The 27815-nt window shown below is 52.7% G+C and overlaps 10 protein-coding genes across 10 annotated transcripts; 6 read left to right on the top strand and 4 right to left on the bottom strand.

The window, feature by feature from the left end:
- Nucleotides 1–594: 594 nt before the first annotated feature.
- Nucleotides 595–2370, bottom strand: AYO21_08746 (hypothetical protein; the record flags this gene model as incomplete). The annotated part of the gene is made up of 4 exons (XM_022658689.1): nt 595–1282; nt 1330–1795; nt 1855–2193; nt 2259–2370. 4 exons carry the CDS (start codon nt 2368–2370, stop codon nt 595–597), a joined length of 1605 nt encoding a protein of 534 aa, XP_022509050.1.
- An 894-nt stretch (nt 2371–3264) lies between these two features.
- Nucleotides 3265–5752, top strand: AYO21_08745 (hypothetical protein; the record flags this gene model as incomplete). Its single annotated transcript, XM_022658688.1, has 4 exons — nt 3265–4102; nt 4426–4757; nt 4829–4947; nt 5014–5752. The coding sequence occupies 4 exons, from the start codon at nt 3265–3267 to the stop codon at nt 5750–5752; spliced, it is 2028 nt and encodes a 675-aa protein (XP_022509049.1).
- A 694-nt stretch (nt 5753–6446) lies between these two features.
- AYO21_08744 (hypothetical protein) lies at nt 6447–8541 on the top strand (the record flags this gene model as incomplete). The annotated part of the gene is made up of 5 exons (XM_022658687.1): nt 6447–6683; nt 6740–6871; nt 6943–7174; nt 7239–7740; nt 7821–8541. 5 exons carry the CDS (start codon nt 6447–6449, stop codon nt 8539–8541), a joined length of 1824 nt encoding a protein of 607 aa, XP_022509048.1.
- A 1209-nt stretch (nt 8542–9750) lies between these two features.
- Nucleotides 9751–10953, top strand: AYO21_08743 (hypothetical protein; the record flags this gene model as incomplete). The annotated part of the gene is made up of 3 exons (XM_022658686.1): nt 9751–10329; nt 10441–10803; nt 10879–10953. 3 exons carry the CDS (start codon nt 9751–9753, stop codon nt 10951–10953), a joined length of 1017 nt encoding a protein of 338 aa, XP_022509047.1.
- Nucleotides 10954–11311: 358 nt separating this feature from the next.
- AYO21_08742 (hypothetical protein) lies at nt 11312–13136 on the bottom strand (the record flags this gene model as incomplete). The annotated part of the gene is made up of 2 exons (XM_022658685.1): nt 11312–11869; nt 11937–13136. 2 exons carry the CDS (start codon nt 13134–13136, stop codon nt 11312–11314), a joined length of 1758 nt encoding a protein of 585 aa, XP_022509046.1.
- Nucleotides 13137–13541: 405 nt separating this feature from the next.
- Nucleotides 13542–14318, bottom strand: AYO21_08741 (hypothetical protein; the record flags this gene model as incomplete). The annotated part of the gene is made up of 1 exon (XM_022658684.1): nt 13542–14318. One exon carries the CDS (start codon nt 14316–14318, stop codon nt 13542–13544), a length of 777 nt encoding a protein of 258 aa, XP_022509045.1.
- Nucleotides 14319–15885: 1567 nt separating this feature from the next.
- On the top strand, nt 15886–17472 carry AYO21_08740 (hypothetical protein; the record flags this gene model as incomplete). The annotated part of the gene is made up of 1 exon (XM_022658683.1): nt 15886–17472. The coding sequence occupies one exon, from the start codon at nt 15886–15888 to the stop codon at nt 17470–17472; it is 1587 nt and encodes a 528-aa protein (XP_022509044.1).
- A 225-nt stretch (nt 17473–17697) lies between these two features.
- Nucleotides 17698–19124, bottom strand: AYO21_08739 (hypothetical protein; the record flags this gene model as incomplete). Its single annotated transcript, XM_022658682.1, has 3 exons — nt 17698–18152; nt 18221–18829; nt 19097–19124. 3 exons carry the CDS (start codon nt 19122–19124, stop codon nt 17698–17700), a joined length of 1092 nt encoding a protein of 363 aa, XP_022509043.1.
- A 1118-nt stretch (nt 19125–20242) lies between these two features.
- On the top strand, nt 20243–21281 carry AYO21_08738 (60S ribosomal protein L5; the record flags this gene model as incomplete). The annotated part of the gene is made up of 3 exons (XM_022658681.1): nt 20243–20259; nt 20329–20392; nt 20460–21281. The coding sequence occupies 3 exons, from the start codon at nt 20243–20245 to the stop codon at nt 21279–21281; spliced, it is 903 nt and encodes a 300-aa protein (XP_022509042.1).
- A 1724-nt stretch (nt 21282–23005) lies between these two features.
- AYO21_08737 (hypothetical protein) lies at nt 23006–26957 on the top strand (the record flags this gene model as incomplete). Its single annotated transcript, XM_022658680.1, has 2 exons — nt 23006–26258; nt 26314–26957. The coding sequence occupies 2 exons, from the start codon at nt 23006–23008 to the stop codon at nt 26955–26957; spliced, it is 3897 nt and encodes a 1298-aa protein (XP_022509041.1).
- Nucleotides 26958–27815: the final 858 nt, after the last annotated feature.

Genomic DNA, 27815 nt, shown 5'->3' with positions numbered 1-27815 from the left:
TAGATTTTCTAGTATATCTATTACGATTTAAAGGCTTATAAATCGATCGAAAAAAGTATACTATATAGGATAGCTATATAACGTAGCGTCACTTTAAAATTCTAAAAAGTGCGTCTAATAGCCCTAATTAAAAGGAATAAGTTATATATACATTTTATACTGTGATTCTATAGCGTTATTACTAGGATCGACGATAATGTGCGAACGCGATGGGTTTTGGTGTCTCTACACCAACGCGAACGCGAGACCAGGGTGTTTTCACGTATTAGCTCCTAGACCCTTCTGGCGAAGGCCTTTTCCGGAGGAAAAGGTTTAGCGTTGAGCTAAACGCCGTAGGCGCCGCGCTAAGGGTCTGGGAAGCTGAGACAATGCTTGTCCCTGCAAACTAAATCAAGTACGGTGAATCTTTCTAGCATTGGACCGCAACTTCTTGATTCAACTCATGTCCTTATCGTCATTCTCGGGCTGGATCTTCCCTGAGAAATCATTCTGTAGCGTGATGAGTATTATGTCGCCATTATGGCATCTTGACATTTCCCGACCATGTCTAAATCTATCATATCAATACATGGTATGCACAACCAGGACAAGTGTTCAGGTGAGATCAGGCAGACCGTCTAGTTCAAAATAAACTTGCAGCAGAACCTTTTCGCATCTGAAATCTTCGACCGGGAGGTCGCAAGTCTCGGGAAGCAGATATCCAAGCAAGAGTTGCGAAAGCGCATCGATTGTGGAAATATTCACGTGCTTGATCGCATTGACCATCTCCACTATCGACCAAGTCCTCGGATGAAGTTGCAGCTGCGGAGTCTCTTGCTGCGTCATGAGGACGTGCCAGGCTTTTTCGAGAGAGCCTTCTTTGTCGATTTGGTGATCGACGAATCGCTGCTGGAGGGCAAGCAGTTGGTCTTTGTGGATGGGGTTTCCTCCCTGAGCGGAGTCGGTCGCCTCCTGGAAGACGTCGAAGATGAAAAGTAACGTTGATATCAGCGACGTCGTCTTGCGAAGTCTGTTCATCGGCGTCTTTTGGTCGTGGAGAGCAAGCCTCATCACGTTCAATCGCAACAGTACGGTTCTCAGGGGTGCAAATGGTTGTTCGTGGAGGATGTTTGGCTGAAAACGACGCAATGATGCGTGCTTTTGGACCTTGGACAGTGTCTCAAACAGTCGGGACGGGCGGTAGGAGGTGCTGGCCCCTGCTCGCGGGGCTCCGTCTCTGCCAGCGTCGGGCTCCATCATCCTGGTGTCGATAGGGGAATATCCTGGGAGTGTACAAACACACCTAAGCAGTCAGCAGTGGGCTTCTCGAGACAATTGAAGTTGACCCACCAAGCAAGAAGCCACAGGGTCTCTGGTGAAAGGTTGCGCAACCCGCCGCGGCACACGATGAATCGTTGAAGTCCATTCAAATGTGTCTGGATATTGTCGGTCAATGACTTGGGGAGTATTCTCCCTTGGTTGGCCCCGGAGCTCGACCCACTCTTAGAGGATCCTATCGATAACGTAACTTCATATACCCATAGGTTGATTACGGCCAGGATGGTGTCGTCGGACACCGCCAGAGGACTTTTTAGTTGCTCTTTTAGGGAGCTGATGCCTTTGAGCATCAAGCTGAGGGTTGTTGAGCTGGGTGTTTGGTGCCCTGCGTCGATATCATGATGAAGACTGGAAATTGCGAGGAGTATTCGCGCCGGCACTGCGCGAGGTATGATATGGTTCACTATGGCGGTCGCCGGAGAATTGACGTTGCTCAACTGGTCGGTCTCGTACAGTCGACATATAACGGAACGGTTCACTGCCAACCGGCATCAGTTGTCTTTGATCGCCAAGACTGGGCGGAAGATTTTAACTTACAGTAGTCAAGCAGCTCATGCGAGTTGTAAGGAGCGTTCATGCAGTTCTCTGGGGGCTCTGTTGGGTCGGGAAGAGAGCGCGGCGAAGCGAGACATGATGGCGAGTGCGACTGGCCTGTTGTGCTAACAACTGTCCTTTGAGTTTGTTGAGGAGAAGTAGGTCTCGAACTGGAGTCACTTGGAGTCTCGGAGGATCCTCCGCCACTTATGACCGCGGGAGAGGAATCTATTCGAGGCCCCATTTGTTCCATATCTTCTCGACGTAGCCAGGGAAGCACACGGCTTTGCGATCGTGCGGCCAATTGCTCCTGGCGGCGGATTGATTTGCGCTTGCGGAGAACTGATCGAGGAGCGACGTCTCAGCAAAGGAGGATTTTATCGGGCGTCAAACTTGCAGACTCTTACATTCTTTCATGACATGGCGACTTTTGCCCGTCCCTCGATGGCAGTCGGCCGAAACAAAGAGATATTTGGGCACATATTGCGTCGCAGAAGTCTGAGCGAGCACGATACTCATCTTTGGCCTGGGTCATGTATCTTTGCGTGCAACAAAAGGGCGGTCCCAGCAGTGCAGAAGATTACTGCGGACTTTGGAAGACGCGCAGGGCGCAGTTAACCTTCTTGTAATCACTGACATGGAGCACGAGAAGCACGAAACGAGATCGTGTCTCCGAAGAGGTTCACAAATTGCGATGGCCTCGTCCTCGTCATCTTACCGGGCTCTGCTCATTCGTCCCTGTAGGTCGAGATGGGTAGGGTGACTCGGAATTTCTCAGGGGTCCGAGGACTCTGCATGAGCCCATGGCAGTGAGCGTCTTCGTGTCCGTCGGGGTGATGATTGGATGAGAACCATTGACCCGAAACAGATCGAAGTTCTGCCCAATCACAAGCTGTCTCGAGTGTACACCTCTTACGGACTAGTCTGCTTCAATCCACGCTAGAGCTGCAAGTGGTCTTTGGTGCTTACCAATAGTGCAAATAAATATGGGTCCCGGCCAATAAAATCAGCATCACGAAGCCCACTAGCATTGCTTCGGGGCAACAGCATTTTTGGGCAGTCCGAGCGAGAAACTCAAAAAGGGAAAAGGCTGCGCAGCTGAGCCTTGATTCGCTTTGTCCAGCCCAGCGAAATTGTCACGCGTTGGTTGGTAACGAGCATAAACCCATCCCGGCCTAGCGGTGGCGTGTCGACTTCATCCCTCTGTTCAACCATTGGAAGTCAACTATGCGGGTTCCAAGCTGGGCCGGGCTCTCTACAAGACTTCTCTCTCAAAGTCCGGCCACAGTAGCAGATGGACTCGTAGGCGAAGGGATGGAGCCTTTGCTGGGCGGAGTCTCACTCTACCGTCAAGCTCAATGATTGATCTCTGCATTAACTCTTCAAGCTGCGCCTGCGTTTACCTCTTTGAGGATGGATGAGCGCAATGAGCCAAAGCATGATGCTCGCGGCGCTCTACATAAGTCTAGCACCGGGGCCAGATCACCAGACCGAGACGATGAAGACGGAAGAACCGAGTCGTCGAACAAGTATCGGAGAATCGACCAGGAGGGTGCCAGAGCCTCGACGGCTTCCGAGCAAAGCAGCCGTTTTCTGTTTGTCGACTCGTCCGCGAGTGGGCAGCGACCACGTTCTGACCAGCGAGCAATCAATGCGCACATTCAACAGACTGCGCATAGAAATCGCAAGAAGGCCGCACAGAAGCAGACGACGACAGGAGCGGCGAATATAGGACGGTATCGACGTGAGCCACAGTTGCAACCGCGTCCTATCGAGCCTCAACCCACCTCTCCTGTGGCGCTTGAGCGACAGAACCCTTTGCAATTACGACGATCGATCAGTCGTGAAAACTCTTCGGCACCACGATCATCACTCAGTCCCCCAGCGGAGGTTGTTGGTCGCGAACCACCGGCCTCAGCACGAGCGGAATCCCTTCCAGCACTTGACCATGCGCACTTGGACCGGTTACGGCACTACAGCAGCGTCCGTGGAGCGGAAGTTCGTGAGGCCATCACCGCTCAGCAACAGTCACAGAATGTATCGACAGACATCGCTCGGCGGGGGGCTTCTCAGGTCGAGGCCACGTCGGTGAGGTCTATGCTTACACAGATTCTACAACGGCTGGATGCTGGTCATGCGGGCGGCTTGATTCAACCCTCTATCACTTCCTCGCTGAATAACACTCTCCTTGACCCTTTCAATCTCAGCTCTGTACATATTACACCAAGCATGAATGCTGTTTTACGCCATTGTAAGTGGTCTATTCTCTCAGTACTCTGTTGGCTGATGCATTTGTCTGCGCCGGGCTTGTCAGACGGACCAGCGAATTTTTTTTTAGATGGCCTTATCTCTCTTTTACCTGTGGAAGTTTTCCTTTCCAAGCGTCCCAGCAGCTCCCGTGCTGCTTTCAATGCTCGTAGCAAGCTGTGGAAGCGTTGAGCCGGCTCTTTTTCTTTTTCCACATCTCAAAGATCGCGATTTTAAAAAGAATCTGGCCCTCGAGAGTTCCATCTTTCCTCCTGCACCGCAGTCAACGGTCACAAATTTTGGCAGACGTTGACTTGTTCGCAACAGTTTCCGAAGTTATGATACCCAGTGTATTTCCCACGCGACACCAAGCCGAAATCCAAAGTCGATGGGCTTTCCAAAATGCCGCACAAGAGCCACTGGTGCTGTACTCGCTTCTGGCAATTGCGTCGGCCGAGCGCAGTTCGCGCTTGGGCCAGCTACGAAGTGGTTCGATTGAGACAACATTCACCGAAGCAGACCTCGAAAACCGCAGCGTGCCGGATTTTGTCTCGTACAAAGTGAACGCCGTGAGGATTGCAAACGAAACCATGAAATCGATGGAAAAGGCCACGCAGGCATCGACAATTTTTGCCATGATGTGTTTGCTTTCGATCGAGGTATGGGGGACTTTTGTTACCAGGCAGTCTCACTCACCGCAACAACGACTTACTGATGGGGTTTTCTCGAGCAGGTTATTACGGGAAACTCAAAAGAAATCTTTGCGCATGTTTCTGGACTGCAAAAGCTGATCGCCTGGCGAGGCGGGTATCATGGGATACCTCCTCATGCTACCGAGCTCATTCTGTCGTGAGATTATTCTTGATCTTCTCCCCCAAAATTGCAGAATCAATCGGGATCTAATTGTCGTGACAGGACCTCGTACATGTGCGCTGCCCTAACACGATCGTTGCCTGCGGCTCCTCCGACGTCGACACTGTCTGCCCTCCCTGCGAGCTTGGTCGAAGAAATCCGGCAAAACGTGAGCGAGGATGTCAAAAAAATGGGCATGGGGCTCTTGACCCCGGAAATCGATACCATCATGGACTGGAGAATATCACAAGCGTTTCGGGACATGAAGGACGTCGTCCAATACCGTGAATACTACCACGAGAAGCAGCTGGTCCCCGTGCCAGAGGAGAACGAGTACATCAACGCCAAGAGCTACCATTTCCGGTACGCAGCCTTGTCCGCGCCGTTCGAGCCGCGAGAGCCGGCCAGCGACAAGGAAGAGGCCTGTCGTCTGGCGATGCTGATCTTCTGGTTCAGCAACTTCCAGATCTCGCGCCCGGAGTTCGCCCTCAACCGGGCACTGACCGCGCAACTCAAGGCGGCCCTGCAAGCTTCCGACTTGAAGGGTCTCTGGGGTCCGCACTATGAACTCTTCGTCTGGGTTCTCCTGCTCGGGGCGTACATATCCGCGGGACAGCGAGAGAGGCCGTGGTTTGTCCTGAATCTCGCACGGGTCTCTAGAGTGCTCCATTTGCAGAGCTGGGAGGATGTTCGCCAAGTTCTGTTGAAGTTTTTCTATCTCGACCGCATCTACGCCGAGGGCATGCGGCAGAGTTGGGAAGAAGCGGCGCTGTTGGCGGAGACGCTGGAGGCCGGGCTGTGACTACCCACGAATATCCTGGACAATTTTTTCTATGTGGTTAGTGCCGCACACTTATGTACGCACTACCATTTGGGTCTTGTGAGCGTTTTCTGTTTCTGGCATACGAGCAACGACTTGAGCGCATTTTCTGGTGGCATTGGGCTATGTGTCTTTCTTTTGAGGATTATGGTTGAGATACCCATATCTTGAGGCAACCTGAGAAAAGCATTGTCTGACCGACATATCGATTCGGAGTCGATTCGGAGTCTATAAAGCCTCTAGCTCCTCAAACCTCGCGGGACCGAGTATGGCACTGATCTAATCTTCAACATGATTTAGTTCCCGAGGTCAGAAGAGGAAGTATTTCGGTCTGACAAAAGACATATGTGGGTCTTCGTTGTCACAGCCACCCACAGCCGCGGTATTACAACCAATTGCGGCATGTCTACCAAGAGCTGTTTTGTCAGACTAAAATATTTTCTCGTGTCACCCGTTCGAGTCGCTCAAGTCCACCATTCGACGTCGCATTCAAACGATGCCTCACCTTTTCTCACTACTTTCCATACCAGACGGTGTCTTTCTGCAGGACACATAATGCAGGGCGGATCCTACATCACGGTTTAACGCGTCGTCAGAGATCAACTCCATCGACTTCAACTCCCGTCTTATCTCAGCCTCACCCACTGGACGGTCGCTCAACTCCGGACGACAAGTCATGGCACATTTTCGAGTTCGCGAGGAAACTGGCTCGGGCTTTGACGGTGATGGCTTTGTTGTACTCTCCAAACCTACTGGGTCATCACAGGACGAACTGCCCGAGGTATTCCGACTGCCGCTCTACAATGGCCTGGACTTGTACGAGGTCTCGGTGGATGAGCTTCAACATCTCTATTCGACTGAAGCGCTGTCCTCGGTCGAATATGTGAAATTCTGCTTGGAGAGGGTGCAAAAGGTGATGCCTCACAAGCTGTGTGCAAGTCTCTGGATCACGCTGACTGGCACACCCAGACCAATCCGTATCTCGAATGTGTCATCGAAACCAATCCCGATGCTATCGAACATGCAAGGGCGCTGGATGACGAACGGAAGAAAGGCATCGTCAGGGGTCCGCTTCATGGCATCCCCGTGCTGGTTAAGGATGTAGGTAGTCACTAATGACAACCCCCCCCCCCCCTTTGATGCACGGCTAACACCGCATCTGTGTGATTAAGAACATGGCTACTGCAGACAAGATGCAAACGACAGCAGGCTCCTGGGCCTTGCTCGGTTGTGTTGTCCCCAAGGATGCGCATATTGTCCATCTTCTCCGCCAGGCTGGCGCGGTCATCCTCGGCAAGGCCAATCTTGATGAGTGGGCAGGAATGAGAGGCAGCGTCTATTCAATGGGATACTCTGCGCGTGGTGGCCAGTGTCGGAATCCCTACATGTTGACTCGGTCCCCAAGTAAGCATCTGTTTTGCCTCTCTCTCAGTCCGGTCCCAGCACAAGCGCTGATGTAGATGAACAGACGGTAGCAGCTCAGGCAGTGCGGTCAGCGTCTCGGCAAACATTGTCCCTCTCGCGTTCGGCACGGAAACCGACTGCAGCATCATCAGCCCAGGCATGGTCAGTGGCGTCGCGGGGATCAAGCCGACCGTCGGCCTGACATCGCGTGGAGGAGTCATTCCCATCTCAGAGACCCAAGACTCGGTCGGCCACTACGGCAAGTGCGTCGCAGACGTTGCCCGTGGGCTCGATGTGATCGCGGGTCCTGACCCCGACGACAAGTTCAGTACCCAACCCGGAAGACGTCAGCCAAAGAGTTACTATGCGTGCCTCACCGACAGGCACGCGCTCAAGGGGGCCAGGTTCGGTCTCCCGAGCAAGTGTTTCTGGAACGCTGCTCCGGACCCTCAGAGACTGGTTGTGGAGAAAGTCCTGCATCTTATAAAGCAAGCCGGCGCCGAGATCATCCCCGTTGACATGCCGTGCGCAGAGGAGAGATTAGGCAAACACGGGATCTGGGACTGGTGAGATACAACCCCCTGATCGATCTCCTTCAAAGATTTTCTCCTCCCTTTGAGGTATACCGCTAACTCCAACCCCTCAGGGAACGGTACGGCGAATCTAATCCCGAAATATCCGAAATCACCGTCAGCAAAGTCCAGACCTATTACCTCATGAACCGCTACCTGAGCAAACTGAAGAACACGCCCATCAAGACTCTCGAGGACGTCGTGCGGTTCAACGACGACAATCGGGGCACCGAAGGCGGCCATGAAGCCGATCTACCAGCTTTTCCCGACGGCCAGATCCTCTTTCGCAAATGCGTCGAGACCCAAGGTATCAAGGACAAGACGTATTACGCCGCCCTGAAGCATATTCAATCCCAATGCCGCGAGAACGGGATCGACGCTGCGTTGAAATGTCCGCCGAGCAGCCAGCGTCGACCATCTACCTGCGATGATGGGGAAGAGGAAGAAGAAGTCCTAGACGCCCTCCTCTTCTGCGACGTCAAGGCCGGGGGCATCCAGATTGCCGCGCAGGCGGGCTACCCTATCATGACCATCCCGGTCGGTCTGGACCCGGACGGGATGCCAGTACCGCTGACACTGCAGCACACTGCCTGGCAGGAAGACAAACTGATCAAGTGGGCGAGTGCCATTGAGGACCTTCTAAGTCACCATGACGAAGAGCATTCCATACCGCCGAGCGATCGATGGCAGAGGCTGGGCCGCGTCCCGCCTACCTACATGAAACATTTGCGCAAGAACATCCCCACCGACATGGACTATCACTGGCCGGGCCGTCATCGAGATCATGCCATTTAAAACAGAGTTCATCTGTCCCAGAGCATGATTCCTTGCTGTGGATCTTGCATAGCCGCAGATCAGCCAAGTACAGAAGCAGACATGCCCACATGTTTCATTCCGCACATTGATTTCGGGTGGTTCAACGTGAAATTCGGGCCCTGGAGGAAGGACGCCCGATGACTTCATGGCATCAAGAGACTTATGCATTCAAGTCGCACTGGACAGAGAGAATTGATTGGCGGCAGAAAGAATTTTATAAAGTGGGTGTTGTTGGCGTCGTCCATACCTATCTATTCATATACGTGTGTGTGGCGTGCACAGGCGCAGAGGGCCTCTTTTGACGATAGTTTATGCACGCATGATACAACCGAGCGCATATGTATCCACGGGGCATTGCCGTTAGGATCCCAGCCTATGTAGCGTTGCCCATCTACTCCTTGGCCGACCATCCAAGCTCTCTCTCTGCTTCAATCCTACTCTCGCTCGTACACTATACACAAGATGCCAAGCCACAACCGCCTCCCGGAACGTAGGAGAAGAGAGGAAGAGAGAGAGAGAGAGAGAGAGAGAGAGAGATCGATCCTTCTTTAAAGCTCCTGAAATGCAAGTAAATCGATATTTCCCTCACTTACCACAAGTAGGAGGCTCTTCTCGAACCAATCCGAATGCGCGCGCCCCCCTCCCGGAGCTGGAACATCAACCAGGCCGCATCTCGTCTGCGACCTTCCAATCGGAGAGATATCTGCCCGAGCCAAGCGCCCCTCACGCCCCTGCCCATTTTCGGTGTCTATCCATCCCTCCTTCCTTACCCGACGTCTCTCCCTATGTCCTAGGGAGGGGAGATACAAGTCCGGCCTTGATCTCGATGAATGACATACAAGTAGACGTCGGTCAGCTCAGGGGAAATTTCGTCCGTCCGCGCGCGGCGGTCGAAATGGCACCTGACGAAACGTACTGATCTGTACGTATGGTCCTCCTAATGATGGCGGCGAATACTGGGACCATGGGTGGAAAGCAATGCGCTCGTTTCAGGGAGTATAAAAGGCCCAGATGAATGTACTGTGTATATGTGTACAAAGACCAATAAGTTGACCTTGGTATAGTCTCCCAGAGGCCCGGCCTATCTATACATCTACATAAAAGTCCGTCTATTCGGCAAAGACAACATCGCCCTTCTTAGTTTTTTTTTCCCTCGCCAGATTCAATCCGCACTGCAACGCCATCGTCATGTCCAAACTTATCGTCGTGGTCGGCGCCACAGGCACACAGGGCGGCTCCGTCGTCGACACATTTCTCCAGGAGTCCGGCTGGCAAGTACGGGCGCTGACACGCAACGCCAACAGCGCTGCGGCCGAGAAACTCCGGACCAAAGGCGTACACGAGGTGGTGTCGGCGTCACTGGACGACCCGGCCTCTCTGGTGCAGGCATTTCAGGGTGCGACCGCCATCTTCTCCGTCACGGATTTCTGGGGCGCCTACTACGACCCGGCCACCACGCCTGAGGCAACGGCCACGGGCCTACCGAAGAACGTGTGGGTTGGGCAAAAGGAGGAGCAGCAGGGCAAGAATGTCTTTGACGCGGCCGCCCAGACACAAGGGCTCCAGCGGTTGATCTTCTCGGGCCTGTCCAACGCGACCAAGTGGTCGCGTGGAAAGTACACGCACGTATACCACTTCGACAGCAAAGCTCGTGCGGCAGAGTACGGCCAGGTTACGTACCCAGACCTGTGGCAGAAGACGAGTATCATCCAAGTCGGGTTTTATTTGTCGAATGTCTTGACGTATCCATTCATGCGGCCGCAAAAGGTGAGCATATGAAGCACCCCCTTGTCCCTCAATCTTCACTCGGAGGAGTTTTGGTTACTTCCGCATACGGCCGAATGAGTATCTGAAGTCTGACGATATTCCACACCGCAGGACGCAGACGGGGTCTACACCTTCTCATATACCGGGCCAACGGACGGGAAGTTGCCCCTGATCGCTGCCGAGGAAGACACGGGCCCTTTCACCAAAGCCCTCATCTCGCTGCCTGAGGCTGGAAAAAACCTCATCGCGTACCGCGAGTGGATGTCCATGGATGAGTTTGTCGCGCTCCTCTCGCGCACGCTGGGTGTGAAGATGAGGACCAAGATACTGGCCATGGACGAGGTCGCTGCCAGCACGGGCATCTGGGGCTCTCTCCCCGAAGACCTGCTCTTGGAGTTGTCGGACAACACAAACTACTTTGTCGAGTTTGGGTATGAAGGACGCGACGACCCATCCGTCCTTCACCCACATGCTGTAAGCTCTCACACCATCTCTCCCAATTGTTCCTGGCAAAATGGACCCAAATGCTGACTTGACCATTCGCGATAGCTCGGTGTAGAGGTGAAACTGCCTTCGGTGGAGGACTGGATCAAGAAGCAGGATTGGAGCGCCATTCTCAATTGAAAGCTGCAGGCTGGATTCGCGGACGTGTCTGGATCGACCCTGATATTGGTTTGGACGTTTCTGCGGCGTTGTTCCTTTTCATCCGTCCCTCTGGCACGCAGTCTTTCTGTACAGGTTATTTAGGGGAATGTGAGAAGACCCTTCGTTAAACTTCTTATTGTCCCTTGATAGACCGCATTTCATCCTCTCCTGGACTTTTAGGTGCGAATCCCTTCAAATCAAGTGTCGGGTGCTGCAATATACCTTTAGTCTCGGGCGCTTGCGACTCCGACCCATACATCAATTCACGATCCTACCCGTCCTTCCATCCATCCATCCATCTATCCATCCATCACTGAGAAATCGGAGCCCGCAGGACTCACAACTGGACTGGACCACGATTCTTGGTCCACCGGAGCTTGACTTTCTCAGCATCGACAATCTTCAGCGTCACTTCGACCTTTGCCTCGTTCACGATCTGCATGATCCTCTGCTTTGCCGCTTGCTCGCTCTCGCCCGGTTCCAGGACCAGCTCGACCCGCGAGCCGCTGGCGAACAGGCCGAAAACGACGCGGACGAACTCGACCTGGGAGAATTTCTTGCCTGGGCAGACTCTTGGTCCGGCGGCCCAGGGCACGAATGATCCGGGAGCAGGTTGGAACAGGCGGGGCGAGGAGTCGCCAACCGCCCAGGTCTCCTCCTCTTCCTTCTCCTCTTGCTTCCCGCGTTCATCGGGCACGATCCACCTGTCAGGCCGGAACTGCGTGGGGTCTGGTCCCCAGTAGCGTGGATGGGTGTGGAGGGCGGCAAAGTTGAGTGTCACCGAGGTGCGGGCGGGCAAGATGTATTCTTTTCCTTGGATGCTGAGATGTTGGGCAGAGTCTCCCGTGTAGCGAGGCATCATGACGACGGGTCCGTATAATCGGATTGTCTCGTACTTTTTAAACAGTTCTTGTGTCAGTGTCCACTTTCGTACGTTGATCTCGGGGAACGTCGATGCTTACCATGAGCGCCAGGCACCGCTCCAACTTGGGGAAGGTCTCCTCATAATACCACATACCCGACTGGTCAGCTTTGCGGACTTGGTCAATCTCTTCGGCGATCCACGTCTGCCATTCGGGGTAGACGGCGAGCAGCGTGATTGCGAAATGGAGAGTCGCAGCTGTGGTGTCGTGGCCCGCGAGGTTGTAGATGAAGACGTTCCCATATACCTCGTCATCGGACAATCCTGCTGGTGCGACAGCAGGATCTTTTGTGGTTCGTGCCGTTTCATTCGACTGTTCAGAGGCTCGAACCAACGCACTCATGAGGTTATGCCTCGTCAGATCGCCCTGTTCAAAAGCCGTTTTCTCTCTTGCCAGCATCTCAGCCATATATCTCTTGAAATCTTCGTACGCCACGTATAGCTTTTGCATTTTGCCGAAGAACATCCAGCGTGGAACACCGGCGTTTTTGAGAAGGTTCAAGAGAACCAGCTGGACGATATTTGAAAGCAGCGTTCGTAGGCTCTCTTGATATCCTAGTTGTGTCTGCGCCTCATTCTCGCCTCCCGGCAGCTTCGAATCAATAAAGCTGCTTTGTAAACCAAAGCCGGCGCCGCACAGCACGTTGAGGGCAACGGCATGCACGTCTAGCTGTGTGCTTGTGACAAGATCCTTCGCGGACCAGATTTCCAGCACCTGGTCTGCTTGTTCCGCACTTTCCCGCCAAACTAAAGCACTGTTCTGTTCGTTGAATGGTGGGACGGTGATTTTGCGGTGGCGATCCCATACCTTGCCATTGACGGTGTCCAGGTTGGGGCCATAAAAGTTCAGCATTCCGTACATGGCCGGGTCTTTGATGAAGTCATTACGCCGTCGGAGTAGATCCTCGACGGCTGAGGGGTCCGCAATATAGATCTCATTTGTCCCGGGCGAGACAATGGTAAATGCCTCGCCGTACTTTGCGTGTACCGAATATCTTTGGTAGAATGTCCAGCCGACTTCAGCCCTGGTGGCCCATTCCCCTAGTCCCCACGGTAAAGACGTCACGAGCGGTATGAGTCGCTCCTTTGTGAGCAGCCATAGCGGGCTTGCTGGATTGACTGGGGAGACCAGAATTGGCAATCCGATCTTCCTAGCTTCCAAGTAGTTGTCTGTGAATCGTATCAATGTCCAGAGTAAATAAGCCAACACCAACGACCAGAACGCATAAAGGAGGAACATGATAGGCAAATGACTAATCGAAAACCAAGAAATGCAGAGACTGAGGGAGCACGAAGGGGTGAGTGAGAAAGGGGGTTCTTCTGCAGGTCCCACGAGGGTACAAGTACGAGGAAGTTGTAAGCATCATAACAGGGAAATGGATCCTCGTGTTTCATATCGTTGATTGGCTGCCGGGATATCGCTCGATTCGGGCCACCCAGCGGGCGAATCCCGTAACATGATTACCTAATTGGGACACACTCGTTCACCAGTCGTCACCGTGTCACCCATCTCGTCGTGACTGTGTGATTCTATTTATATTCTTGGGGAGACCGGCTCCAGATGGGTCCGGCAGAGAGAGGCACGACTTCCCTGGAGGCGATGTGCCCTTTCACAGCGTTGACTCCTGATCCATATCTTGTAACATTAGTCAAGTTGAACCCCCGTAAGCTCTTCCAACTGTCGAATGAGATTGTCCTGAACAGCCTCATCAGTTGCTTCTCTCTTGGGCGATCTTATCTTGCAATGAAACCAGTATTTGCCAGAGACATCCTTGGCCTCACCAGTTCCTTCTGCCAGCATCACGTAGGTATCAACCGCAGCATTGATGTCTCCTGTTGCGCCAGCGCCCCCCATCTTAGTAGCCACCCAGCCCGGGTCGAGCGAGTTGCTCTTCACATCAGGCCATCTCCTTGCAAAGAAACAGGACAGGAGGATATCATGCAGTTTGGTATCCGAGTACGCTTGGAAATCTCTGAAGCCTTTTTCTCCACGCTCTTGCCATGTGATATCTTTACACGCAGGGTCGCCACCACTGTGAAGGCCAGATGACACGAACACGAGTCGCTTCGGCTTAGGATCGATGAGGCAGGTAAGGATATAGGGGCTTAGAGTGTTCACCGCAAAAATACTGGGCCAACCCTCCTTGGTCCTTCGGTACGGACCTGTGTAAAGGCCAGCATTATGGATTACCGCGTCAAAGGCGCCAAGCTTGTTGATGTCTCGAGCCATGTTTTTGGTCTGTGCAATGTCGGAGAGATCGGCGACAACACATGTCTCGGCGCCAGGACAAGCGGCCCTCGCATCTTGGGCTCGTCGGTCGTTTCTCGCATGAAGGACCACAGAATGCCCTCTCTGGACCAGTGCACGGGCAGTCAGGGAACCTAAACCGTCTGATGAGCCTGTTATCAGTATCCGAGCCATTAATGCGAATGCGAGTGGGAAGAGTTTTGTGGTCTGAAGTTCCAACGCGAAGGGATTGGGGGGTTGATTCAATGGAAGACAAGCACGGTCAGTCTGCGGCGCAGCCTCGTGGCCTTGTGTTGGCGTGGCACTCCGCCTTTTACGTCATCGGTGTACCTTATACTACGGCGAAGTATTCAGACCACAAAGATGCAACCTCACAAAACACATCTACACTTCCACCACCAACACCAAGTGCTGCAACGTCTTTCGCATTCCTTGTTACTCCCTTCACAATCGAGTCATGCTCACGATCACTCTTTTATTGAGGACATCCTATTTGCTCACTCCACCCACCCTTCAACCTCTCCCGACCCTCTCCCTTTCTCCCCCTTCAGATGCCCAGCTTGTTGATGTCTCACTAGTTCGACGTCTCTTCCCTGGGAAACACAAGCAATGTGAGGCCACATTCCCTCCTTGCCTGAGCCATCACGGACCCTTGCCACGATGGCCCGTGTCTCTATTAGGTTCTGGCGTTTGCAGCAAGTGGTGCATGCTCTACACTCTCCGGATTCCCTCTCGTCAATGGGTACTCCAGCTGTCAAGTAGCGTCATCTCGATTCCAAGACGTCACTCACAGACAGCCACTACCGCTTCTTGCCTCCTGTGGTGAAGGCACCGTCCTTGGACGCATTCAAGGATCTCTTTGAGCTCTGACCACCGTTCATCAACCTTATTGGTCCAGTTTGCAACGGCCAAAACTCCAGTCAAGTATTCTTTTGATCATTTATCGTAGCAAGTTGTCTGTCTCTTGGGACTCTCTGGACCTTGGATCCCGCGTGCCGTGCAAGTCAGCTTGCTAATCACTCAACAACCCAGCGCTGATCGAAAATGGTATTAACCTAATTCTCTGTCAAAATGCATACACCACGTCTGAGACTGTAAAATGTCTCTCCCTTACAGACAACAGGTTGTTGCCAATCCGCCAATACTTTCATTTTTCCCGCCTGTCACTCGTGACACCCTACATGCCACGGTTTGTGACAGGGCCCAGATCGCCAGAGCTTGTTATGTGTGATAGCACGGACCTAGTCCAGTTATACCAGACTCGTTGCTCCATCTCAACTGCCTATTGACCTCCCCTTCTTGACTCACTCCATCCGCTTAAATGGGCACCTCAAGTGTGGTCGGTTGTTTTTTACTCTTCTGGCCGCTCTATTCAGTCTGAGGAGCTCTGAATAGACACAGCTGATCTCACTATCATAGTTCCTGCAAGGCCGCGCTTGAATCAGATGTCCTTTTTTGTCAGGTATCAAGAACGCAGATACACAGCCACGCCACAACAAACAACGATCGACGGTATTGAAGCTAGGGGTTCCGGCCCAACATCTTTTCTTCATCCAATTGCATCCCTTCATCCCAGACAGAGAGTGTTCCGTCCCTGAGGACCGTCTCTTGGAGATCTTCAGTTTCACGCCATAGCTCGATACACGACGTAGGAACCGTGCCAATTGCTCGCTACCCTACTAAACAGTGCTCCTGACCTTGGAATCTCGTCGTTCTGCCTTCCCCAGTCATCGTTTCCACCATGTCCGTCAAGGCATCATTGTCCACGACGTCCTCGGAGGAGGTATCTGGGTGGTGGCCTTCTGAGAGAAGTGCTAAGTCTCGGTTCAAGGCACTCCTTAGTCGCACAAAGTTGGAGAAGTTTACGAGGCAAAACAGACTCGATTCGACCTCTGTTCGGCCCAACATATCCCAATCTGTGTATTCGGGGCCGGTTGCTTCAGCTCCAGAGATCGCTCATGCGCAAGCATCCAATGCCGACACGACTCTGTCGAGCCCAACTCCGTGCACGTCGCAGCAAGATGAGAAGCAAGTCCGGCGGCTGAGGGTTCAGCGAAACTTGACGGTCATTCATCCAACATACCCACGACCACTCGTCACGCAGCAAGCTTACGAAGAGCTGCCATCTCCTATACTTGCACAACCAGCAATGTACAGCAAGACTTCCCGGAACGTGTCTCGCTCAACCACGGATTCGTCAGTCCATACGCTCAACAGTGTCGAATCCCCGACCGCGCCGTCTTTGGCAGCAGACGATAACTCAATATATACCACTCACACAAGTTTCTCCAGCTACGCAAGCTCTTCGTGTGCTCCCGGGCCCTTTGTTACGATTGCCGATAGTGACAAAGTCCCAACACCCGGGGATTACTCCTGGCCAGAAATGTCCACACAGACACCATATCACGCGGGAGTCTTGTCCACGTACAAGCGGACACCAAACCAGACCACCCAACATGCGGCTCGTCCGATGACCGCCCTGGATTCTTTGGCTGGGATACCCATTGACAGCCATGACCTGCCCTCGCAGAAACCCTTGCCGTCGATACCTGCATCCCCGTACCGGTTCGGTGGTGACGATAGACGTATTTCAACCATCGCCCCCCTGCCGGAGTCAGGGCACATCAGGAAGACATCTGCTCGCTATCGCTGCGACCGTTCCGAGACCACCACCAGCAACAGCAGCCGGTGTACCACGCCGACGTCGCCGTCCTCGTCCTCGTGGCCCGCTAGCATCCGAAGCAAAAGCTCCACGTACACACAGGATTCGGCAGACGGGGTCCGGAAGAGAGCCGCGTCATATAGTCTCTTCCCACGGACTCCTTCGACAGGGCTGCAAAAGCTGTCTATAAACGGCATACCTTCACCGCCCATCGCCGCAGCTGCCACCTCCGTCGCGAGCAGCAGTATCAGCACCACCAACATCCAGTGCACTCTGCCTAATCTGCCGTGTCCAAGCAGACCACCAACACACGCGGAGAGAGCCGAGGTGGCTACTCGCCCGCCACTACCGGCGCGCGACCCACGCAGATACGGCAAAGTCTTGTCCCTGGAAAAAGCCATGGCTGCAAATCCGAATGAGAAGCCGCAGACATCGCGAATCTGCTCTGTCGAAGAAGACGGCGCGTGGCGAGCCAACCCTCAATCCCCACAGCAACTGGCAAAAAGACCACGGCAATCCGTCCTCCTGCGGCAGAAGAGTTTGCCGTGCCTGATCCGTCCCAGGACCCCGTCCTCAGGACCTCCCCCTACCGAGCCGTTACCGGCTTTGCCTTCAGTGGCCTCAGGCAGCCTATCACTGCATAAGAGATTGCACGACGAAAGATGATTTGATAATCGACGACATGTCCAACGACGCGGCGAGAGAGATGCAGGCACAAGAGGCTGTGGAATAATTCAGTGTTATTTCTGGTCGTCGTCATGACGACGTCAATGCATCAACTTGTGATGCCTCTGATTTGCGCCATCAATGCAATTTTCCGTTCGCTCATCCTGTTTGCGCCAGTGCCAGCTCCCAATGCAATGTGCTTTCGTCGTTTCGTTCAATTCATGCTTACTCAGGGAGAGGCAAGTCCTTCAAGTATGGCCAGCCGGTTTCCTCCTCTGGCTTCTCTGCCTCCATCCCCATGCATCGTCTGAGGCATCTCACCTCACCTTGCAACCCCGCGATGACGGTGTACTCTTCACACCACTCATCCGTCCTCAACCGATGCGCTGTCCTAATCATCTCACACACCTTGAGTGTTTGCGCATACCAGTGGTCCCTATCGAGACGAGATTGCAAGTGGTCGTCCTTCTCCTGCTGCAAGAGGTCGTTGTAATGTTTGCGTTGTCTCAAGAATCGACCCTCGATATCGCCGCAGTAGTTTCGGATCTGTTCGACAGCCGTCCCCATTGCTTCTTCGTACATGGCAATCAAGCCAGTGTTCTCTTTTTGTTCGTGCTTGTAAAGTTCAACCAGCTGCTTCTGCTTGGCAAGTTCGAGTTCGAGCTCACGGACACGTGCTTCTAGAGAAGGAAAGTCGGGTTAGTTGAGTTGCCGACGAGAAAATCCGACGGATCGCAGTGTAACTTACTGTCATTGTCTGGCTGCGCTGGTTCGCCGTCTGTAAGCGCCCCATTTGCGCGTTTCGCCACTTCCTCAGCATTGCGAGTGATGGAATTGACTTTCTCGCGATTGCTTCTCAAAAGGGCTCCCAATTCTTGGATTTGGTTGAAGAGGTGATTCAGGTCTTGCTGATGGCCGACCGGTAGAGGAGGCATGTAGCCTGCAGCGGCTGCCGCACCCGATCCTGGGCCGTTGATGCCATTGCTGCCGTTGATGGAGGAAGGACCGATGGGAGAAGCTGCCGACACACGGTTGCCAGCAGGAGGGAGAGAGGTGTCAAGGGACGGGAACGCGTTTGGAGAGGCCATGTCGCTGTAAGGACTGTAGCCGCGTATGTTGATGTAGATTGAGTCTGGGTCAAGGTCAGGTTCTTGTTCGATGACAGAGGTCTGACTGTTGAGATGATCTTGGAGAATTTGGCTCAGTTCATTCGGTTTGACGAGCTGGGCGTTGGTGAATTGGCGGAGAAGTTCATCGTCTTGCTCACTTTCCTGACTGGGTCCACTGAAAGATTGGCGACGAGAGCTGACGGGAGAACGAAGAAGCACGGTGGCGTAGCCTGTAGAGATCAAAGGTGCTGTCAGTAGGGTAGAGCGACGACTATGCCCTCGCAGTGGAGGGAGGTTGGTGGTGGTAGGGCGAAGGCGTGGTGTTGGTGGTGGTGGTGGTAAATCTGAAATGAGAAGAAAGTCAGGTTAGTCTTGAACATCCAGAACTCCATGATGGGGAAAGGGTCATCGGGATACGGATTTTCTGTTATTCCGCCGAACAAGGATAGGCTGTGATCTGCACGGCTCGGCCCGACTGCAAGGGGCAAGCACTGATTGGTGTTCGGCAAACTTACCACCACGGGAAGACAACCGAGAAGCCATCGCTGTCGCTTGTCAACGACGACGTCCTGGATGGCGATGAAACAAAATGTAATTTTGAAGTAGGTTGGGCGACCTGCTCCAATATCACGCCAAGACATTAGGACTCACATTCACTACCGCTGCATCTACGGGTTGCACTTGGCGGACGACAGTCAATGAATGAACAACACTTGCAGACAATCTTGAGGGGATGTCATGGAGTCTGTTCCCAAATTCCTTTGTATGAGGCACCCCTCTCGAAGCAGTTCTCTACATTGCTCTCTGTCGCTCTTCCATCTTACTTCACAACTTAGAAAAGACGGCCTTTCAAGACACACCATATGACCACTTCCTTCCACAGTCGAAAGCCTGCTTCACTAATGTATCCCATGCATACTGCACCGGGGTCGGCAATGCTCTTCTATCAATGCTACCATCTCAACATCCCCTCGGAGGCTGCGCCTTCTACAAGACTTTCCGCCTCTCATCTCTCGGGCGACTCCGACTTGTCGCAGTCTCGAAATTTGCAGCGGAGGCGCACTTGTGATTAGTGTGAATCTCCACATATTAGTGTCACATATGCCTCCCTATGCAGCGCTGTATCGTCCATCAAGCCTTTTTGCTAGTTGGGTAAAAGTGTGGCCCTGTCACTTTAAATCCCCGTTCAATTGGTCATTGACATTCCTGGTCAAGGGTAATGAGCCCAGATTTATTTCGCGGCCATTGTAATTTTAAAGCTCGGATTGCCTGCCTCAATTTTCAAAGAGTATGAAGTGCACTGTGTAGCGGAGAGCTTGGGAGAGGTGATTTCGGAAGGTCAACGAGGCACGAGGCTGAGCTAAAACGACCCCCACCAACCAAGCATCCCGGTTTGAGCGCACAATTGAAAATCTTGGCGGCGCACACATCTCACACTTGGGACTCGCACTTCGCATTTCGATATCCTCCAGGCCATCTCAACTTCTTTGAGTCCTCCATTGCACAACCGAGATTTTCGACAAAGTCTCTACTTTACAACGACAAGATGTATGAGAGAATCCCTGCATGTTGCTGCGGAATTGGGTCTGCAGCGCAAAATGCTGATTCGGGGATTTCATAGTGAACCACAATAATTCTTGGGACAGTCTCACGTCGGCAATATGCCTTTCACGAAGCTGTAAGTCCAGAGAGTCCGAGGCCTTTACAGGTCCTTTCTGGTCTCCAGAGCTAACACATAATACTTCAGCGTCAAGAACTCCCCCTACTACTCCCGCTTCCAGACCAAGTACAAGCGCAGACGGGCTGGCAAGGTACGGTGACGAAAATCTGCATTCCTCGCCTCGTCTTACAAGCTGATGACTGACGACTGAAAATCAGACCGACTACTATGCTCGCAAGCGCTTGATCAGCCAAGCCAAGAACAAGTACAACGCCCCCAAGTACCGCCTTGTCGTCCGCTTCACCAATCGAGACATCATCTGCCAACTGGTTACCGCAGAAATCACTGGCGATAAAGTCTTTGTTGCTGCCTACTCGCATGAGCTCAAGAGATATGGCATCAACAATGGCCTGACCAACTGGTCTGCCGCGTACGCTACTGGCCTGCTGTTGGCTCGTCGTGCTCTCAAGAAGTTGGACTTGGATGAGAAATTTACTGGTGTGGAAGAGCCCGATGGAGAATACAAGCTTACAGAGGCTGCCGACGAGGATGGCGAGGAACGTCGTCCCTTCAAGTGCTTCCTCGACGTGGGTCTGCACCGTACTTCTACGGGCGCTCGTGTCTTTGGTGCGATGAAGGGAGCTTCTGATGGCGGATTGTACATTCCCCACAACGAGAAACGATTCCCCGGCTATGACCAAGAAAGCAAGGAACTGGATGCCGACGTCCTGCGCAAGTACATCTTCGGCGGACACGTCGCGGAGTACATGGAAACACTGGCAGATGACGATGAAGAACGCTACAAGTCTCAATTCGTCAAGTACATCGAAAGTGAGATCGAGGCGGATGGTCTTGAGGATCTGTACACCGAGGCGCACGCTGCTATTCGCGAGGATCCATTCAAGAAGGACGACGATGAGGGAGACAAGAAGTCCAAGGATGAGTGGAAGGCGGAAGGCAAGAAATACAAGGTCAGCAAGCTGTCCAAGGAGGAGAAGGACCGCCGAGTCAAGGAGAAGATTGCGACTCTTGCTTCCTGAGTGCCGTCATCCACCACCGGTTGGTGCTCGGGAAAAAAAAAAGGAGTTCATTAGGGACGGTTGAGAAGGAATCGTTGCTGGTGTTGAGAACTTCGAGTCAAGAGATACGAGAATCATGATGTTCAGCATTCTCCAAAAAGCAACTCGTCCTACGATAGATACCTATGATGGGTTTGACAGAGTTCTTCCCAGAGATCTGATGCTCTGGCGCGCCTGGTTAGCTGGAAACGATCTGATATGACGAGAGATGGCCAGGACGAGAGAAGAATATCAATCATGGCTATTGGGCGCCTGTAACAGTTTCCCAAGTTCTGAAGAAACTCTTCATTTCGCACACGTTCCGGTTTGCCAAACCGTGTGAAGAAAATCTTACTAGTAGGAAGGATGATGAGCCATCATAACTTTGTCCATACCGGCCACTCATAGTCAACTATAGTCTTGACGCTATCTGACATAAGATGCTGACCTGACCCAGCCACCAGACCTAGAGGTAGACTTTACGGAGTAGGTGCCTCTGAGTCGATCCTTACTGTGCCTTAGTGGGTTAGTGAGCCCTGTGCTTTGGGCCACAGGCTCTGCTGGGTGGTTCTTCCAAGGCCTTCTACTGGTGAACAGGCCCTAAGCAGAGTGTCCATCTAAGCAATCCCGCGAGGGGCAGGCACCCAGCAGGGGGCCTCATACATATGTCAGGCACCACGACCTGGAATTCTTGCCACGAGTGGTTATCGGGGCTGACCAGTTGGTACCAATGCCTGTGCCCTGTGCCACTGTTCGCATGTGTGTCATCAAGGGCCTGTTATTATGGCAATATGGGGTGTTGAGCAGAGGTGCGACATATATTATGGGCTTGTTTGCTGACACTTTTTTCTCCCTGCCACCCCGTGCAATTCTTGATCTTTCCCTTTCTTTCTCGGCCGGGTCACGCGCTTGCAGCAGGAGGCATTTTTCGAAGGGGCGCCATCATTAATAAGGGAACGCTCGAGAAAGGAGAAGTGTCGGCTGGGAGAATCTCTCGCACAGTGACGCCAACGAGGGAGAGTTCCGTGACGACGGTTTCCGAAATCCCGCGATCTACCCGACTCGTGTGCTTGAAAGGGACGGCAAACGACACACTTCTCATTTCATCATTGCTCATTATTATTGTGTCGGTGGTGTGGATGGTGACAATGACCACATAGAAACCGCCCGAAGCTGAGTTTCTGGTGGTGTCAGTGGTGCATGTCAAGTGGTCCACTTCCCTAGATCCCCTCCTGTTGCACCCATTCAGCACTCTCCACCAGCCTCTACAACCTCCAACTATTGCAGCTATTCTGGCCGAAAATCCTGGGCATTCCTCGAGGCATTGGACCTTGGGCCACTGCACCGCAGTCACGGCGCTCAAGCCCCCAGGCGCTTCCGAGGGCCGCCTTGTCAACCTACTCGTACCGAGTTCCAGTTCCAGCGGCGGGCTGGCTTTTAAGTGGCGGCCGAATCCTGCCATCCTGCCACAAGATCCCCAAAGCCCAGACCCAAGTCGATCGCGATCTCTGACCTCTGGCCAACCAAGCAGGAGCTACATTACTTTGCCTACTGCACCTTTAACCCCGCCGGCCGCCCTGTGCAAACCCATCGTTGCCCATCATCCAGCTTCTTCACAACGGTCCTCGGTCCAGCCTATATGACATCCCCAGAGCAAAGGTTCATCTGTTGATCCTGGAGGCGTCTGCGCTTCATCTTAAATCACAATGGCTGCGGCCACCGAAAGTGGTCTGGATGTCGACTGGCTGCTGCATTCTAAGAAAGGTGTGGTCCCAAAATGTCGGCTCACAGTTGCACCTGCTTTCTCTTCGTCTGAACAGCGATTGTTGCAGAAAACGGTATCACTAACCATCGCACCAGATTTGACCCATTCGGTGGGCGACAGAAATGGTCGGAAGCCAGCTTCACAGTCCTCTGCAGGCTCCAAAGGCAATCACCACGATCCTGCAACTGCGCACCCTCGCCATGATCCTACACCACTCCAAGAAACTCCGAATGGAGTTCCTCCAGTATCCGAACCACAGAAGTCTGCAATCGCTGTCAATGGCAAGGAGAACCACACACTGCCTACCGCGCAGAAGACAAGGCCGACAGTCTCCCAGCCTAACCAAAGCCAATCCCCTCGACCCACGATGTCGAAAGGCCAGAGCACGGAGGATGGCAAAAAAGGTCTGAAGCCAAGTATCCCCAACAAGAAAGAGGGTAGAAGGAGTTCGTGGATCGCAAGTTTCAGCTCCAAATTCTCGTCTGTGAATTCACCAACGCCGCCTCGGAATTCCGGCACGGATGTGCAACAAGCGAGTAATAGCCTAACAGCATCTCCTCAGCCGAGTCCGAAAATCGAGTTATCGAATCCCTTCGAGAAGAACCGACCGCCCAAAGAAGGACAGAAAGAGACCAAAAAGGAAGAATCCAAAACTCCTGTCGTCCCTCACACTGCCCCTCGAAGACCTTCAGTACTCGTTGCCGCGGGAAAAGAGACAAAGTTAGAGCATCCTGGATTTCTGTCGAGCGCCCTTCGCAGACTCTCTTCCTCCAACACCCACATGGGCAAAAGCGCAACTAGTGGTGCAATCTGCCCAAGAAGAGTGATGAACATCGACCAGAATCGTGAACGCATCAAGATCAGCGAGTTTGACCAGAACAAGCTGAAGAGAGTGTCGTTTTGCGTAGATGTGGAGATTGCTGGGTTCGCTTCTCAGGCCGACGAAGATCCAGAGCAATATCACCGCCCAGCGGTGTCAAACGCTCAGAAGCAGAATCTTTCCACTTCTGACAAACAAGTGACCAGCAACAAAGACTCGAAGGACGTAAGGACCAAAGAAAAGGGTGAAGGCGCCGTCTTAAAAACCCCTAAGACGTCAGTTGCAGAAATGCAGCAGGAAGAGGGGGAGCAGAGAAGCCCGGAGCCAGAACCCCAGACTCAGCCATCAGAGGGGAAAAAGGATGAGAAAGTTAAAGATACTTCGGAAACCCTGCAAGACCCCGAGCCTCTAGCCGTGCCCAGTACACGAAAGAAGGAGAAAAAGAAACGGTCCGAAGTCGAGCGAAAGGAACGAAAGGAGCGAAAAAGACGACACGCTGAAGCAAATGGCCTGGTACCGCTAGAGTTGACTCGTGAAGACGATGACTCGGACTCGAATACAAGCATTACACCACCAGGCGCGTCGACGCCCAGCAAGCGGCCTCCAGAAGGAACAGATGGCCGTACGACAGACCCTCTGAGGATATACAAGCGCTGTTGTCAATTGCGCGAAACAGCGGTTCTGAACAAAGTTAAAGAGCAAATATCTAAGCCTTCCGCTGGTCTGGCCGAAGCTCCTGGCACAGTCGCGGTAATGGATCTGTCCGGGAGTCAGATGCAGTTGCAGGATATTGTAACTTTGGGCGATTGGCTCGCCATCGTTCCTGTTCGCAAACTCGTCTTGGAGAACTGTGGGTTGACAGACGAAGGCGTCCGGGTGATTTTGTCAGGCCTCTCCAGCTGCAAATCTGCCGAGCAAGCCCGACAGAACAGAAAATTGCCCAAGAGACTGAGTGGGAAGAGTGGCAGGGAGCAGATGGGAGTCATCGAGAAGCTCTCTCTGAAGGACAACTCTGGAATCACAAATCTCGGGTGGAGGCACATTGCACTTTTCATGCACATGTCGCGTTCGCTCAGAGGCATTGATCTGTCGGGTATCCCGTTCCCAAAGGCAGGCGATCTCTCACGGACAATCTCTACAACAAGTTCCAACAGCACTGGATCGAATGACGCGACTTCCAAAGTCATGGATCTGGGGACTCTGGTTATCTATGCGTTATCAGAGCGATTGGGTGACAAACTCGACGAGCTCATCCTTGGCGACTGTGGCCTTTCTCCCGCGAATATTCGAGACCTCGTGGATTGCGCCATCAAATGTAAGATCCGACGGCTCGGGCTTTCTGGCAACAACCTCGAGCAGGAAGCCCTCAGCTACCTTGTGCGATATATCAAGTCTGGCCACTGTGAGGGTCTCGATCTTGGAAGCAATGACCTGCATGGGATCGCATACATTCTTGCAGAAGCTGCTGACAGTGATTGCCCGTTGTTTGCAATTAGCTTGTCGGATTGCAATTTAACACCCGGCGATCTCAACTCCATCCTGATACCGTTCGCCAGACTGAAGAACCTCAAATTCATCGACCTGTCACGCAACATGGCGTTGTTCAACAGTCAGCCCAGCGCCGTGCCTGTTCTCCGCAGACTCCTCCCCAAATTAGCACCTCTGAAGCGTTTACATCTGTCAGATGTGGGCATGACGTCTGAACAAGTCATTGCTTTGGCCGAGATCTTGCCGGATTGCCCATCGATGGCCCATCTCACTATTCTAGACAATGCTCCGCTCATTCACGCCATGAATTCGAGAGATGCGAGCTCGCAAGAGGAGGCGTGCGCATTCTTTGCGTCCTTGATGACCGCGGTCAGAGTGTCGGAGACCATTGTGGCTGTGGAGATCGAAGTGCCCAGCTCTGACAGTAGTGAGGTTGTCAAAGCATTGGCATCACAGGTCGTGGCTTACAGTCTCCGAAACATGGAGCGCGCAACTCTGAGTGAGGTCGGCGTCAAGCCAGACGAACTTGCTGAGAAGGACGCTCCAGAAGTATTGCTCCACCTTGTCGGTCATGTGGAGGGCTACCCAGCGAATTACGACAAGGACGAGCCAGCGCCGGATGAGGACTATATGATTGCGTCGACCGGAATCGTCAAAGCCTTGGGTGTCTGTTTGGATCGCAAGGACGGCAACAGCCGGGCACAATCGAGGAGTATTAGTCCTACAGCAAGTGGGACATCCACTCCAAGGGGACCAATCCGGCAAAGGACAATGTCCAAACCGCGGGATGTGAGTTTGGAGCTTTGTGAGAGTGCGCGAAAGATCAGACGACGGTTACAGCCTGTCCTGGTCAGAGAAGATCGAGCGGGAAACCACGAGAACTATCGTAAGTCTTGGCCAGAGGATTCGAAGGGTATATCGTTACTGACAAGCGTGAACAGGTCGTCTTTTCTTCCTCGACCAGACCCTGCAGCGGATGATCCAGAGGTTCGAAGACGAGTATCCCGAGACCAAAGTCTCTTCGTCATCTCCTCCAATTCCGAACGGCATGCCTTCCCCAGATCCTTCCATGGGAGAGACGTCTCTATTGTCGGCTTCGGTTGATTCAAGTGGGATCCTAGAGATGGCTGATGCTGACGACTACTTCCCGGCAGAACGTCAGGCACAAGACCAATATGCCATGAAATTATCCCGAACGTCGTCCAATACATCTCTCGCGGCCAAAGCCTTTACAGACGAAGAAGGCCGTATGCACCGTTTTGGACAGAGTATCCGGAGAGAAGTCCTCAAACCCACTGGCCTGGATGATGCCTTGCATGGATCCAGTGTAACTGACCTTGACCCACCTCACCTCGCTGCTCTCCGCGCAAAATTGGACGAGATCCATGGAGAGGACATTCGGTACAAAGTGGAGAAGGAAGGCGCAGACAACGTCGTACGCGAGCTAGGATTGAATGCTCAAGAGCTTCTGATGCTCAGGGAGAAAGACCCCGAGGGCTTCAATGCATTCCGAGAGTCGCAGCTGGCTGCGCAGATCAATGCAGGCATGATTCCCGCTGATGAGATGAGAAGTGCCAAGGTTTGATTGGGAGTTTCGTTGGGTGGTGACGAATGCATGTATACCATGTTGGATGCTTTGATGCCATTTTTGGTTTTGGGCAACATGCCTTTTTGTGAGCGTTTTGTTTTGAGATCGATCTATATGACGACGACGACTTTGACGACGATGGGGATTCCCAGTGGAACTGAACTGGAGTCATCACAACTACTACCGCTACCACCACCACCACTACTACTACTTGGAGTAATGTTTTGATATTAATCGACCCGGACATGCACCTGACAGACAGCACTTGACAATATTGGTCTTGACAGACACCGATGAGAAAGAGAAGCAGAGCTGAGCTCAGGGCAAGGGGCAATACATACGATCTATACAAGTATATACTCCCATATACTCCCCGTACGAGGTATACTCCCTTGACACGAGACACGGAAGCTTGACTTTTGGCTCGACTTGACTCTTTTATTTGGTCTCTTCTCCTGGCGAGGTTCAATTTTTTGTCTTTTATCTCTCACGTATTGTGGGATACATACGGCTTCTAGATAGGGAAACGACACGACAAAGCAACGAGAGAGAACGAGACAAGGTTTTGTCTTATGCGTCGCGCATTGCAAATACCAGATCCCAAGAGGCATGCGATTTGTGTAAATGAGCACAGGTGGTACGAGTAGATGTCATAAACTGTTGTAAAGGTCATAAATGTTCAAGTCCAAGTCAGTCTATCAAATCTCTCTCTTTCTCTACATCCGAATACCCATTATATCCATAGAAAATAAATATCCTGCGCGCCCGCGTTCGTGGTCTCATACATACATACATGCATGCATACATACGTGGATAGACAGATTGGTGGATAAATGCATTCAGTAACGCAGTGTA

The sequence above is a fragment of the Fonsecaea monophora genome (assembly GCF_001642475.1).
Source record: "Fonsecaea monophora strain CBS 269.37 chromosome Unknown Scaff78, whole genome shotgun sequence".
NCBI lineage: Eukaryota > Fungi > Ascomycota > Eurotiomycetes > Chaetothyriales > Herpotrichiellaceae > Fonsecaea > Fonsecaea monophora.
The sequence above is the reverse complement of the archived record's forward strand: the minus strand, read 5'-3'. Positions and strand labels throughout refer to the sequence as shown.